The sequence below is a fragment of the Cricetulus griseus genome, chromosome 7 (assembly GCF_003668045.3).
Source record: "Cricetulus griseus strain 17A/GY chromosome 7, alternate assembly CriGri-PICRH-1.0, whole genome shotgun sequence".
NCBI lineage: Eukaryota > Metazoa > Chordata > Mammalia > Rodentia > Cricetidae > Cricetulus > Cricetulus griseus.
The window spans coordinates 8,436,474-8,451,621 of NC_048600.1; the positions used below are offsets into that span (position 1 = coordinate 8,436,474).

A 15,148-nucleotide genomic window follows, 5' to 3' on the forward strand; every position below is an offset into this window, starting at 1 on the left:
TACATCCCTACTTAATCTTGATTTCCCCCTGCTGTGATACAGGCTCTGTCTGGGCAACAGCTGTCTTGTACTGTGCCTTCAGAGCAGTGTCTGTCACCACACAGGCATCAGTAATAAATACTTCCATGAATGAATGAATAATAACTAATTATCCGGCTCATCTTGTTCTCCACTCCACTAGGGCTCTGACTGACACTCCACCTTCTGTTCCCAGATACCACATACAGGTAAGGGAGATGAAGGACTGGTGATGCCCTCTTATTACCAAAGAGTGGGCCACACAGTTTCAAATCAATTAAGTCTGAAGATTTGCCTCTTGACAACTCTTCAGTCATTAAGCCAGACACTGACAACTATCCAAGATACAGGGCATCAAGGAAGAACCCCACAATATTTTGGCTATGCTAAGCCCACTTTGTTGTACTCCTAGCTCATCTGCCCTGGTTGAAACAAGTGTGTCACTGCCAGCAGTGACGTGGCTTCAGCTGCTTAACCAGAGGCTCAGAAGGAAGTTGGTAGACCAAGAGTGCCGACCACTTCTCAGCCTTAATACAAAAACTATGCACACCAGCTCTATTGCCAAACCCTGATCACATGAGCTGGCTTTGTCCTACACCATGGGCAGTGGTCAAATGAGGACAGCACTATTGCCATAAGTTTCAGACTTAATCCAACAAAAGAAAACTTGGACCAATTTAGTGTATTGGATTAATCCCTAAAGCTGAAATCTTTACAGAACTTATTCAAGAAGGGAAATCACGTGTTTGATAATTAGTTGTACTACTATACATCAGCGTGATATTCTAAAATTACCCTTTATTACTTGTAAAATGTCCAGTCTTGGGAATATGGAGGGTATGGAACAAGTATCAAAGAGAGCAGTCTACAAATACAGCAATTTACAACGAATTAGAAGTTTTCTAAAAAGACATTAAAAAAAAAAAAAGCCAGGTCCTTGCCAAGTAAATGACCAACCAAATTAGAGCTGTAACCAAATTAGAGCGATTATGTAACTCCCAATTTGCAGAAATCCATGTTTAAAAAGGTACAGGATGAAAGAAAAATTAGTACATATAGAAGGCAAACACACACGAATCTGCTAGCACTCGACATATCGGTCTGGAATCACAGCTTCGATGGATGAACATCTGAGATGATCCAACCTTTTTCGGACATCGTGGTACAACCACCAGCTGTAGCAACTGTGACCATGTCACAGGGAGGGCACCCCCTGATTTACAGTGAAGGAAAAAAAGCAAGCCTGCATCTTTGTGGATGTGGAGTTCTGTGAATCTGCCTTGTCAGTGTGAGGCAAGGCAGCACCCCCCTCAGCTGGGGGAAGATGTGCTCACACAGTGTCTTCTCAAAAGGCTACATCCTCAGAGCCCCAGACATAAACTTAACATAAAACACAAGCACCAAAGCCCGAGTTCCTTGTAAATCTCCCATCGCCCACATTACAATGCTGCCTTCCTCTGTTTCCCCACTTGGGATTCCTTCCAAACCCTTCGCTCTGTTTGCTCCGGCTCCACCCTGCACTATCTTTCTCCCATCGCAGCCAAATCTGGCCTCCATGTTTTGTCTGCTCAGCAGGAGAACAATTTCAACAATCTCTGTTTTATAAGATCAGTTTATTCCTCCCAATATAATAATTGGTTTCAGCTGAACCTGGACGCCAGGCCTCGGCCGGGTTCCACTGTAGTACTAGCAAAAGAGCAGACACTTCCTGCTGCAGTAGGTTTTTATTTGTTTGTTTTTGTTTTTTTCAGAGTGTACTCTCTTTCCAGGTACTCTCTTAGGCCTAGAATAGAACATTTACAAGGTACTTCTTCAAAATGCAGTCGCATTTCAATAACCTAGATCTTGAAAAAGATACAATGGACTTGGATCATGGCAATCTTATGTTGCTTTAAAAAATGTTTAGATGGAATTTTCTTCCATTTCTCAGACTATAATGTCATGAAGAGCATAAAACTAACAGCCATTGCTGTGACCTGCAAACAGGAATCAGTGCTAATAGTCTAACAGGCCTTTGCAGGATCATATACAATGTGGGTAAGTGAGAAAAGGGACTGGCTTAGAGGTGAGATGAGAGGAATAATTCTAGACACTCCCTGTTCCCAACTCGACAGAGAAGTCAAGCAGGGCATTACATCTTATAAAGAGAATAAGCAAGATGACTTACACAAAAGATAATCGAAACAGGAAAAAAAAAAGTCACGATGTCCACCCAGAATCCTCAGCTCCAACAGTTTTCACTCCTTAATGTGGCGTGGGTGTGGGAACCACCTGTGTGTATTTTCACCACCACAACCTCAGGTTATTCTACTTGTAAATGCCAGCTATGCTTTTCAGAGCAAGTCACCTTGACATGCAGAAGCCTTGAGTCTTGAATTACACATACCTTTTAAGCCTTGGAGCCTTTTTGCCTGCACAACAGAAAGCTGTCTCTCAGCTTCCTCGGGCCAGAGTTACAGGATTTCCTATGGGTTCTCTTACCTTCACACGTGCGACCATCTGCAGAGATGGAGAACCCTTGTTCGCAGACACAGTGGAAAGACCCGTGCGTGTTTAGACACTCTCCATGAGTACCGCAGAGCCCCGGCTGTGCACACTCATTAATGTCTGCCATTGAAAAGAGAATTACAAATATTTGAAATGAGACCTATTGTTTCCCTCTAATACCAGTCACACAGAAGGGAAAACTTATTTTTGAAAGAGGTTGACCTCTCTTTCTTGACCCAGCTGTGGCACCTGTCCACATTAGAGACCACAAGACAAGCTGAACTGTCAGAAGGGGCAGAGGACTTAGGGTGACCCACATGACAGTGACTGTTCAACCATGTCAGCCTATAAAAACAGCCATCTTCAAGGTTCAGCCCATAGTTGGCCTGCTTAGACATAGCAGAGCCTTGAGCACTATTAATGAGCAATCTGAGAAACAGTCATCAATGAGAATGATGTTTCCTCCCTGTCATCTCCCCCTCCCCCACCCCCACCCCCCAGAGTCCTAGAGTACTGGAGTCCTGTCACACCTGCTTCTCCCTTCCCAGGAGGTGGACTTCCTCAGGGCAAAACCAGGAATGCCTTGAATATAGTCTTTAGCTCATAGGTGCCACTCCATAAATATCTGCTGGATATATTGGAAATAAATTCCAATCTACATTTCACTGAAAATGAATAATGGAAAAAATAAGAGGAAAAGAAGGCCAGGGAAGTTATGATTTGCATGTCTTTGTGATGATGAACTGAGTAACGGTGAAGTGTTTAGTGGAAGGCTTAACACAAACCTAGAGGTCCAGAAGTGGCTGCTGTTATGATTTGTAAACAGCTGATGCTATAGGCAAAGGGCGAACATCTTATATTCTGTTGTCCTTATGCTTCCAAGGCCAGAGAGACAGAGGCACTCTAAGTACTGTTAACATGTGAAATTAGAAAGCAAAATGTTCTTTCAAACCATTTCTAATCATGTTGGCTAACATCGCCCTTGATGACAAGAACACAGGGAAGCCAAGGGCAGCTTACCTAGTCACAGTAGTACTACACACACAATGGATCAAGCACTGCATTGTCCTGGCTAGTTCACTCATCTGTGTCCCTCATGACTCTGTTTGCTTCTTGAAAAGATCAGCATGTGTGACCTGTGAGTTCCTTACCTTCGTGTTGTATACCAATAACGTCATGAGTATCCACCATAAAATTTCTTGCCATATCTAATTTACTAATGGAACAGTGATTGGTTTGGATTCTTTTAGGTAACTGATGTCCGAAAAAAACATGATCACATGTTCTCAGCACTATCCAAGCAGGTCACTTTGGTAACCTTAAGTTCCTTGGGGTCTCTCTTGTCTTTTACTAAATAGGTCCTCAATATTTCTTCTTAGAAGTTCAACTTTATTTCAGTTCAAGTGTTTTCTGAATGCACTCTATAAATGGATGAATAGGATGGATCCCTGGCAAACAGGAAGCTCACAGCAAAATAAGCAGAACATATGTGCAGCTTAACAAAGTCCAGATCCGAGTTCTTCACAGTGGCTTTTAGAGCATGCTGAGCTACAACCCCACTCTTTTCCTTGAAAAGTAACCACTTTCAGTGCATACAGGTCTTCTGGAGGCTCTTCTGCTGGTCCTGCTAATCCCTGTATAAAATAACTTCTAACAACCACAGACTCACTGCTTTTCTTTATTAGCCCTGATTCTACATCTCTCCATAGCCACATAACCTATATTTCTTGGCTTACCCACTGCTGAAGCAAAGAAAGGAAACAACAGACCATCATCAAAAGGAACAGACAGCAGAACAGACACACAAGCAGAATGGGAGAAAGTCTTTTCAACTATATTTCACACAAGGACTTCATACCTAGAATATATAAAGAGCTACAAAAATTAAACATGAAACCAAGAAATCTTCCAGTCAATAAGTAGGCTAGCAAACTGAATAGTCAGTTCTCAAAAGAGGAAATACAAACAGACAATACATATTTTGGAAAGTACTGCACACCTTGGTCTATACGGAGAAAGTGAAAATTAAATTGCCCTGAGGTGCCATCTCACTTTTGTCAGACAGGCTGTCATTAATGAATACTGCTGAGTATGGATCTGGAGAAAGAGGAACCTTTATTCGCTGCCAGCAGAAGTATAAACTGATGCAGCTGCTGTGGAAACAATCTGGAGATTTCTAAAATATTTAAAAATGGAAGTATCATGTGACCCAGCTACACCATTCCTGTGTACCCAAAGGACTCAAGTCAATACACCACAGGGATACTTTGAGATTCACATTTATTGTTACACTGTTCACAATGGCTAGGAAATGGAACCAGCCTCGACAGCCATCAATAAATGAATGGCTAAAAAAATATTACCATTGTATAAATACAATAGAAGTTTATTCAGCCATAAAGAAAAATGAAATCATGGCATTTGCAAGGAAATGACTGGAACTGGATATCATTATTTCAGAGAAATAAGTCAGACTTGGAAAGACAAAAACAGCATGCTTGTTCTCATATGGGGACCTTAATTTGTGTATGTGTGTGGGGTGTGAGCCATGAAACTAGAAAGGGACCTCGAGAGGGGAAGATCTTAAAGAAGGGCAGGAAAACAAGCATAACTGAAGGCACGTGACATGAAAGCAGAAGAGACACAACTGGGGCAGGGAGGGAGCACGGAAGAGGGGGCCAAGGAGACTAGGGAGGAAAGTGGGGGCCAATAAGCACAAAGTATGTACAAAAACGCCACGGTGAAACCCATTACTTTGTATGTTAGCTTTAAAAGCCAACATAAAATGAAAGGAAAATCAGCAGAGACCAGTCATATTTTCCTCTTATCATCTTCATGTCTCTTAAGGACATGCAGCTTGTTTTCTACTTGCCTATTTCTCAGTATGATTTCACATTCTTGCTTTTCATAAAGCCTTTGTTTCTTCCTCACCTGCTGATCATCCATTACGTCGGCAATCTGAATACTTCTCTTCTTTTGCACTTCAGCTCTGTCAGTTCTGTTCTTGCCCTCCAAACTACACCTAGGATCACCTCCATCTGGCCAAGGAGCTCAGCTGCCCTGAACATCAATACCATACGCAAGCTCATCTGTCAAGTTCTCAAGGCTCCCTAAAACTTCCTTTCTGCTTTTACTCTGTGGCTTGATGAAGCCCTTTAGAAACAACCAACACTTTGCAGCTTTGTTTGGTAAACACCCTACACAAAGATTCTGTTTTCTAAGAAGTCATTGGTTAATAAGGAACTGTCTAAAAAGTTTGACGACAGGAACTGCAGGCGAATTCCCAGACTTTCTTCCAGGAAACTGCTAAAAAAGAACAACCCGAATATCTGAAGCTAGCGAAACATGTGCATTCAATTTGGATTGTACTTATTGAAGCATTCATTTCTGAGCTATGCTGCTAGTAACTCCGAGCCGAAAGCCAGACTATATTTAAGTTGGATTTCTTTCACGGGTCCGGAATGCCATAGAAATTCACAGTTTGGCATGTGTAAGTCAAAACGTGAAACTGAAGTGTGCTCTGAATCTCTAGTGTACCCTGCCACATTCTTGCAGAGACTATTAACATGGAATTTCCATACTGTCTGCACATCACCATTAGTTTTGGGGGACAAAGAGAAATCTTAAGCACACTTCTGACTGAAAATGTCGACTTTCAGAAGGTAAGGCTGCCAAAGTTCATGCCTATCTCACAGTTTCTCAACAATGGTCACTGGGTAGTAACATTGCCATTCATTGCATTTTCAGCATCAGGACAAACTCGGAAACCACCGCTCTAAACAGAGCACTGACATAATCAGAGTAGGCAGACTAAATGATCACAGAGCTGCCTCCAGTGACAGCAGAGGAGCTCACTCAAAGGGAGTGAGTATGCACACTTGTGGAAACAGCCTAATAGGACAAAATGAGCAATGACACAGATTTTTACATATCACTTAAACAGCACATGGAACCTGCTTCAGAAATGCCAGTGAGAAGGCACTTGCTGCCAAACTTGATGACCTGAGTTGGATCTATTGGTCTCATATGGTGGAAGAAGAGAGCTGACTCCTGCAAGTTGTCTTCTGACCTCCATGTGTGGGCTTGTATACACACAGACACACACAGACACAGACACAGACACAGAGACACAGACACAGAGACACAGACACACACACACACACACACACACACACACAGACACACACACACACACACCAGAAAAAATGCTTATCATATATTTGAACTCAATTCTTTCAAGCTGACCCATCCATTCATTCTGAGAAAAGGATGCAACACATAACAGAACAAATTTACTAATGATGGACAGTTATTAACCACCACACTTTTGGAGCAGTCACATCTTTGAAAGTTGATCTCAAACCACAGAGAGGGATTTCATGTATTGAGAGAACATGGTACAATTAATGAGTCAGATGACTGAGTGAGTTCTGGGGGATTTGACTCTAGAAGGTAAATGATAAAATGTTCAGTATGAGCTCTTGGGCCATTTGTACTGAGACCTGGTTTTGCCTCTATTTAGCCAAAAGAAATTAGGAAAGAAAATATCACTTTTCCAGCCAAAAATCCTATAATAAAGATCAAGATTCAAATTTCTTAGGTTTTTCAACTTTTTTCATCTCCTGGCATTTTTATATAAATCAAGATTAATTTTGTTTAAAGTCCTAAAATGGAAATATTTTGACAGAATCATACAACTCAAATGTTCCTTCTCTACAGCATCAAGTTTGAGCACATTCCATTTCTACTTTGGAAAAATTAAAACCCCAATCTCACTTATTGTGTTATGAAAGCAAAGAAATACCTAATATCAAATGAATTACATGGAGTATATTTAAATCTTGGGACCAAGGATGGAATTAATTCCAAAAGACCTTAAGAGAAAGGTTCGGTCTTTCACAATTCACACATGGGGGAACATGGCTATGACATACAAAGCATTATGTTACTCTAGTATCATATCTTAGACAGAAGACACCCTTTTTGTCAAGGATGTGGGTTGTCTGGAACATACCAGAGGAGAGATCATTTGTGGCAATCAATGGTAATAATAACAATAAAAATATTCGTATGTGTTATCTAATTAGTATTTTGAATATTATGCATAATTTTATAATAGCAGAGAAACATAAAACACTTATCTATGTATCAGAAATAAACATATGTAAATACAATAGTACATTTTTGGTGGGAAAATAGGCATAACCTGTTCGTCATTCATCCATTTCTTCATTCATTCATTCATTCATTCATTCATTTCCCCTCACCCAAGGCATTGATCCCCAGGCCTCTCTCATACTAGACAAGTGCTCTACCACTGAGAAATGTCACTAGTGCCTAAGACTGATAAGTGCAGGTAAACTAGTGGTGGTAGGAAGATGCAGCTAACAGTATTGGACACAGGATCTACCACCACAAACTCAAAACAAAAATAATAAAGTCAGTTATGTCTTCCTGTAGAAAAATCATTTAACCTCACTGTCTTCCTTGATTGTAGGTTCCGACCTCAGTTCCTCACTAGAGAAGACTGAGCATGCACGTTAGCGGCTCTGGGTCTCAGTTATTCACACATAAATGGAATATAAGGAAAACTACCTTTTACATAGCTGTAAGAATTGAAAGAGGCACCAACAGTGAGTGCTTGATTTAAGTTACTGTGATGGTACATATTCATACTTGTGTTACTGTGTCCTTATTAGCATCCTGTATCAGCAGTATTATTGTTTGGGACAATAGATGTTGATAAGCACTTTGAAAAATATGAATTCCTGTTCTTTATTTTAACCAAATCATTAATGAGAGAGAGAAATGGTAGATACTGGACAAAAATGGCATCATAAAAAGGACAAATATTACATCTGAGGCAAAATGAAATACATTCATGTTAGTCACAAACAAGCTAAACAATAATTTAAAAACAAATACCCATAAGGTCCGGCAAAGCACAAGCGACCTCAGATTCAGAAATATGGTTTATGGGACATGCAAGCTTTGTTTAATACAGTGTGGTTCCAAGAAACACATCCCTGTGCTTGATGCAGACCTCAGAAACACACTTCCATCATGCAAAATGCCATCAGTTATGCATGGATAAAGCAAGATTGTCAGGAAGCACCAAAGAACTGAACAACCATGTATGCAATAAAAAGGAAAGAATAGTACCTTGACATCCTTTATTGTCATTTAGCTGGAATCCATCTGGGCATGTGCAGTCATAGGACCCCGCAGTATTGATGCAGTCTCCTCCCTGGCAGACACTACTGTCCTCTAGGCATTCATTGATATCTGCAAGCCAGTGTGCAAGTTAGAAGTAAGCAAATAATATAAGGAAGATTATCCATGTTATGTGTCACACACACACACACACACACACACACACACACACACACACACACACACACACACACACAAAAATCACATAAACACACATTGTGTTTTAAGTACATGGTTTTAAATGGATGGCAGTTTTTTTAAATGAAATATTTGGAAACATTTTTTTTTAGCTTAATTGTCTTGTTATGTAGCCCATTCTGAAAGTGTCAATCTTCTGGCCTCAGCTCCCTGAGTGCAAAGGCCATCCAGAAAGATTTCATCTTTGAATAAACACAGAAATTATATGTCTGAGACAGTGTCAGTTAGACACTGGGTTGGCCTGGAACTCACAATTTTCCTGCTTCAGACTCCTGAGTGCTACATGGAAGTTTTAAACACCAAATACAACGAATAGGGAGAGGAAGCATCACAATTTTTTATTAAACAATAATTGACTTGTGTTCTCTGTGATAACAGAGAATACATTTTTAAAAGCACATGTTGTTAAGTGTATCTTAAGCACACTTAACTCCTTGATCAATGTATAAGATCTGGTTTGAAAGTGCTTGGCAAGAGTCCCCACACCAAAGAGAAATGTTATTAAACCCAGAACACCAAATGCCTGTGTATTAATAAAAATAAACACGTATCCCATTCCACTGTGCTATAGGTCCCCCAAATTAACATAAGAATTATTGCAAAATATAATTACCTAACAAAAGAATGCTACTAAATTTAGAGGCAATTTAGAGAAAAGATACAAGGATCAGCGAAGGTCTTACTTGATGTCTTGGCAATAGACCAATGGGGGAGACTTTACTTGTGGAATCAACTAGAGCAGAATCCTTGTTAAGTCTTAGCAACTCTCCTAAACAGACTGCGTAGATTTTTAGCAACTATATATAAAGCATATGTCCAACTCCAAGTGTTTCACAACCAGCCAACCCGAGTTTTGACTGTGATGATTCAAGACGGTCTCAGTGATGCAGAGGTTCACATCAGGCAGATGTTTCCAGGGCTGTATATCACCATAGAGACTTCTAGTCAGAGACCATTACTCCTAACACACTCCACAAGCCCTTCCTCTGCTGGGTCTGTGCAAGATTTAAATAATTAGTGTTCAAGAAAATGGAAGAACAATCCTTCCTTTGTCTCCTCGGAATTTGGCATTCACGGCATTTCTTGCAAGTAATTCTGGGGGTTGCTGATGCAAAGGAGAATTTCAAGGAGGAAGTGAATATAGAAAGTGATGCTGTCTCCCCCACACTTGCCACCTTCTGGTTCAAGGATACTGAATTCCTCGTTGAACCAAATTAACTAATGAAGGAACTGCTATACAAAAAACGGACAAGGGAGGCTTATCATGTCAGCCTGTCAAGATCAAGTTATGATGAGTGAGTGTTTACTCATACTGGCAATGTTCCAAGCATGGCTACTGTAAAACACAAAACGTATGTGACACGCCATGTCAATGCAACTGCATCATCTATCTTCTTTGAAGTATAACTCACAATAAATAACAGCTATTTTGAGAGTCCAGCTCAGTGTACCAAAACATTGGCATACATACCCTACAACCACCACCGTGGTTCCATTACCCATATTTCCACCCCCACCCACCCCCCAAGTAGGATCCCTTTGTGTCTTTGGCATCATCAATTCACAGTATTTCTGAGACTCATCCACACTCTTCTTTGTCAAGTAGTATTTCATTATATGAATATAATCTTTTCACCCCTTCGTCTTTTTAATGGGTACTTAGACTACTGCCATTTTGTCTACTTCAAACAAACACACATGGGTATGTCTTCATGTGAACGTGCTTTTATATTAGTTAAGTAAATTACTGGGATTTACAATAGCTAAATCTTAGAGTAGATTTATGTTTAATGTTTTTAGAAATTGCTTCCTAAAATGGCTGTATCATTTCACACACTAGTTTCTTCCTGGCAGTAGAAGAGACATTCAATTTTTCCATATGTATTTGGCTAACTCCACAGCTTTTCTAGTGGGTAAATATGGGGCAAGCTGATTTTAAATCAGCCTTCCTTTCTTTGCTCCTTACGAAAAGACAGTAACAAAGTGATATGAAATGTATTTGATTGTTAGCATTAAAGAAAAAAAAACCTCAACTTGAGTCAAATCCAGAGAATGTGAAGTTCAACAAGAAGAAACAGTATATGACCCAGAAATCTGTGTCAGCACAAAGAAGTCTGTGAACAGAAATATTTAATTATCTTATTTTCATTCATATATCAAATTTTGAGAGAAAAAGGCATTGTTTTAAAGTGTTTGCAAATAAACATATAGACTTAAAAACTCTTAGTTATCATATAGTCAAGATTTTTATTCATGTTTGCAATATCTGCAACAATATTGAAAAAAAAACAAACCAGAGTGAGGACTATACATGGTGGTGCATGCTTGACAGCCCACTTTGGGAGCTAAGGCAGGAGGATGACAAGATTGAGGGCAGCTTGTGTTGCATAGTTAGCTTGATGCCAGTTTGGGCTAACAGTGAGATCCTGCCTCCCTCCAAGATAATGAAAGGATAACTTGAACATCAAGAGTGCTCAACATGGGATGGTATCCCATGGGGTGGGGTAAACAGAGAGTCTTCTGAGGAATGAAGGAACACATTTTTCAGAAAGTGACAGTGGAATCTGGTCACTTCCCCCACCACCTCTGCATTGTTAAATAACATGGTCTGATGTGGGCCTTCCTTGACCGATAGTCATGTTTGCACAGTCTATAATTCTTTCCTCTCCTTGAAGTTTTTTCTTGGTTTGGAGTCCAGCTTCCTTCCTTCCTATGCCACTTCCTCAGTTCCCTCTGCTTGTTCCTACCCCTGTTCTACATGTTGGAAGACCCAGGAGCTCTTCTCTTTTCCAACAATTCTTCCTCTGGAGTGACTGCACTCAATCTCATGGCTTTAAACACTACATGTATGATGATGGCTCACAGCCCAGGGCTCGCCCCTCAATTCTAGATACTAGCATCCAATTCATTTGCTATTCAAACTTGAACACTCACTCTGGGATGGCAAACTGAACATGTCATGTGGAACTCTCAATATCCACAGAGTCTGCCCCTTTGGGGCTTCAACACCTGCTATTACTTTGAATTCAATGTTCTTCTCATAAATATTCACAAGTCGGTGACCAAAGGAAACCAATACTTCCTTTATTTAAAACCATCCATTTTCAGAACTCCACATGTATCCCACTTTACAAGTTATTACCACTTAACAAGCTATGCCTATTGCTTATTTCTCACACCTTTTGTTAACTTCCTCACTAGAACGAAGGTAATTCCATGAGGGCAGGGATTTCCAGTTTTTAATATATGCTCTATACCTACAATACAGGCTCCTACAAATTCAGCACTAAATGATTATGATAAACAAATATATAAATGCACGAGTCTGACCTGAAAAGAAAAAACTATGACTTCTCACTGTTTTTTGTCTTATTTTGTTTGTTTGTTTGTTGTGGTTGTGTTTGTTGTTGTTGACATATCAACCACAAAGACACAAGGGCCTCAGGATGACAAGTACTATCTTCTGAGACTCTGAAAGGAGCCTACCAGGGAAACAAACTGGGGAATAGGATCAGGTAGGTATGGAATTAAGTTAGACCTTAGCAGGTCGGAGGCAGAGCCTTTTGTATGCCGAAGGACCTGAGATCTCTAAGAACTAGGACAAGGAGGTCACCAGCATCAGGCTGAGCCTGCTGCACACAGGTGTGAGCCAACACTTAATTTCTGACTCTCAGAGGCTGGCAGGGATGTGGGAAAATAGTGCGTGAAGACCAGGTCTCCACTGAAACTGAGAAAAAAATTACACATGTAAATATAAATATAAAGTCTAACAAGAAGGATGGCTCTTCCTCTCACAGCTGTGCGAGGTATGTGACCATTCACAGACAGTTAATTATGGCAAAAATACATTCCACTGGTGAGGGATGGAAACAGGACTAGGTGGGAATTAGCAGGCTGAAGCGCTAATGTAGTTTCAAAGGGAGCTCTGAGTTAGCTGGATGGACTCCAGTCCTATTTATAACCCAAACACTGGGGAAATTAATCCTGACTTTAAGAGAAATGAGCTTCATTACACATCCAAAGGAACTTTCCAGTGGAATATAATTATATCTTATAAGCATATATATTAATAAAGTATAAGTTGGTTAAAGGTTATTTTTTGGCTTGTCATGCAATGAATATTTTTAGGTTTTTTTTTTAGAGACAGGGTTTCTCTGTGTAGCTTTGGAGCCTATCCTGGCACTCACTCTGGAGACCAGGCTGGCCTCAGACTCACAGAGATCTGCCTGCCTCTGCCTCCCGAGTGCTGGGATTAAAGGCATGCACCACCAACGCCCAGCTTACAAGTGTTTTAAAAGGCCAGGATAAAAAAATAAACTCTCTGCCCAGTGGTGGTGTCGCATGCCTTTAATCCCAGTACTTGAGGTGTATCTCTGTGAGGTCAGGTCCATCCTGGTCTACAGAGTGAGTTCCATGACACTCAGGGATACACAGAGAAACCCTGTCTCTAAAAACCAAGCACATAAACAAACAAACAAACAAACAAACAATCCTCTCTCTGGTGAATACTATAAAAATTTCAGTCATGACTGGGGCTGGAGAGATGGATCAGTGGTTAAGAACACTAGCTGCTCTTCCAGAGGACCTGGGTTTGAGTCCCATCACCTATATGGCAACTCACAACAATCTGTAGCTCAAGTTCCAGGAGATCTGACCCCCTTTTCTGGCTTCCAGAAGCACTGTATTCACACATGGTGCACAGACATATACACAGACAAAACAACTATACATATAAAAAGTTTTAAAAATTCAGGAATGGCCTGGTGACCCTCTTGGCTTGGCCAAGCAGCAGGTTAGAAGAGTCAATGATTGTCAGTTTAGGTTTCCCACGTCTTTGTGTGGGTCTTGCTACTGACTTCCTAAAAACACCTTCCATAGCAGGCCCTTCACAACACAGAACTCCCTCTAACCCAACTGTTTCTTCTTCCTTTGATGCCATCATATGGAATCATTAGCCCATATATTGAAGTTCCCCCAGAACAGTATTTTCAGGTATCATGTGGTTTCACAACTTGTTTGATTACCCATTTATTTTTCAGTAGAAATACTGATGATGGCATTTTGTCCATGTTATTAAACCTTGAGAAATATTATTACCTTAGGGTAAAATCCAACTTACTGGTACACAGACAACATGCATTTTAAAGCCTTTGAAATTAGCCCCAAATTGCCTTTTAAAGGGACTGGGTCACTTGATGCTCCTAAAAGCAGCAGATAGGTACTCAGCCACTTTAAGAATACTTGTGCCAAACTGTCTTATAAAATGCAGCATGCTATAATCCACAATGGCTCTTCCCCAGCTAACTGAGCTAGGAATGTGGAACTATTAAATGTGCTGCCAGGAGATCATTCTTGAAAATGGTTGTGGTGGTTTGGATAAGAGTGGCCCCCATAGGCTCATATATTTGAATGCTTGATCATCAGGGAGTAGCACAACTTGAAAGGAATTAGGAGGCGTGGTCTTGTTGGAGTAGGTATGGCCTTTTTGGAGGAAGTGTGTCACTGAGGGTAGACTTTGAGGTTTCAAAGAAGACCCAAGCAAATCCCAGAGTCTCTCTTCCTGCTGTCCGTGGAGCCAGATATAGAACTCTCAGCTACTTCTTTAGCACCACGTCTGGCTGCACGCCACCCTACTTCCCACCATAATGACAGTGGACTAAACCTCTGAAACTGTAATCAAGTCCCAATTAAATGCTTTCCTTTTTAAGAGTTGCCGTGGTCATGGTGTCTCTTCACAGCAATAGAACACTGACTAAGACAATGGTAGAACTTGGGCCCTGTGATGGTATGTCTGTGTGTTCTCCCACTAGGCTCATAAGTTTGAGCACTTGGTCTCTAGCAGGCGGTGTTGTTTTTGGAGATTGTGGGACTTTAAAGAACCTCTAGAGAACTGGAGGAAGTAGCCACTAGGGAATGAGTCCAAGTCTACTTCCCATTCTGCCTCTGCCTATTGATCCTTGAGAATATGAGCAATAAGCCTTCCCCTCCTGTTGTTTCAGCCTCAAACAGCTCTGGCTGCCATGCCTTCCCCATCATGGCAGACTGTATATCCAAACTACGAACCAAAAGAAATCCTTCCACCCTCAGATTTCCTTTTGTCTGGTATTTTGATCGCAGCAATGAGAAAATTAACACCACCCCTCACTCTGACACACTGATGCTGCATGTGAGACACAGCCTGGATGTTCGTAGGTCTGACTTTACAACTGACAGATTACACATGTACTAAAAA

General features: G+C 40.8%; 1 protein-coding gene across 10 annotated transcripts in view; it reads right to left on the reverse strand.

The window, feature by feature from the left end:
• The window catches only part of Ltbp1 (latent transforming growth factor beta binding protein 1), a 373,886-nt gene that overhangs the window by 63,735 nt on the left and 295,003 nt on the right, over positions 1–15,148 (reverse strand). For all 10 annotated transcript variants that reach the window (XM_027426071.1, XM_027426069.1, XM_027426070.1 and 7 more), the window contains 2 exons: positions 8,668–8,790; positions 2,500–2,625 (listed from right to left, as the gene is read on the reverse strand). In XM_027426071.1, the coding sequence (XP_027281872.1) occupies positions 2,500–2,625; positions 8,668–8,790 (249 nt within the window). The remainder of the gene's footprint in view (positions 1–2,499; positions 2,626–8,667; positions 8,791–15,148) is intronic.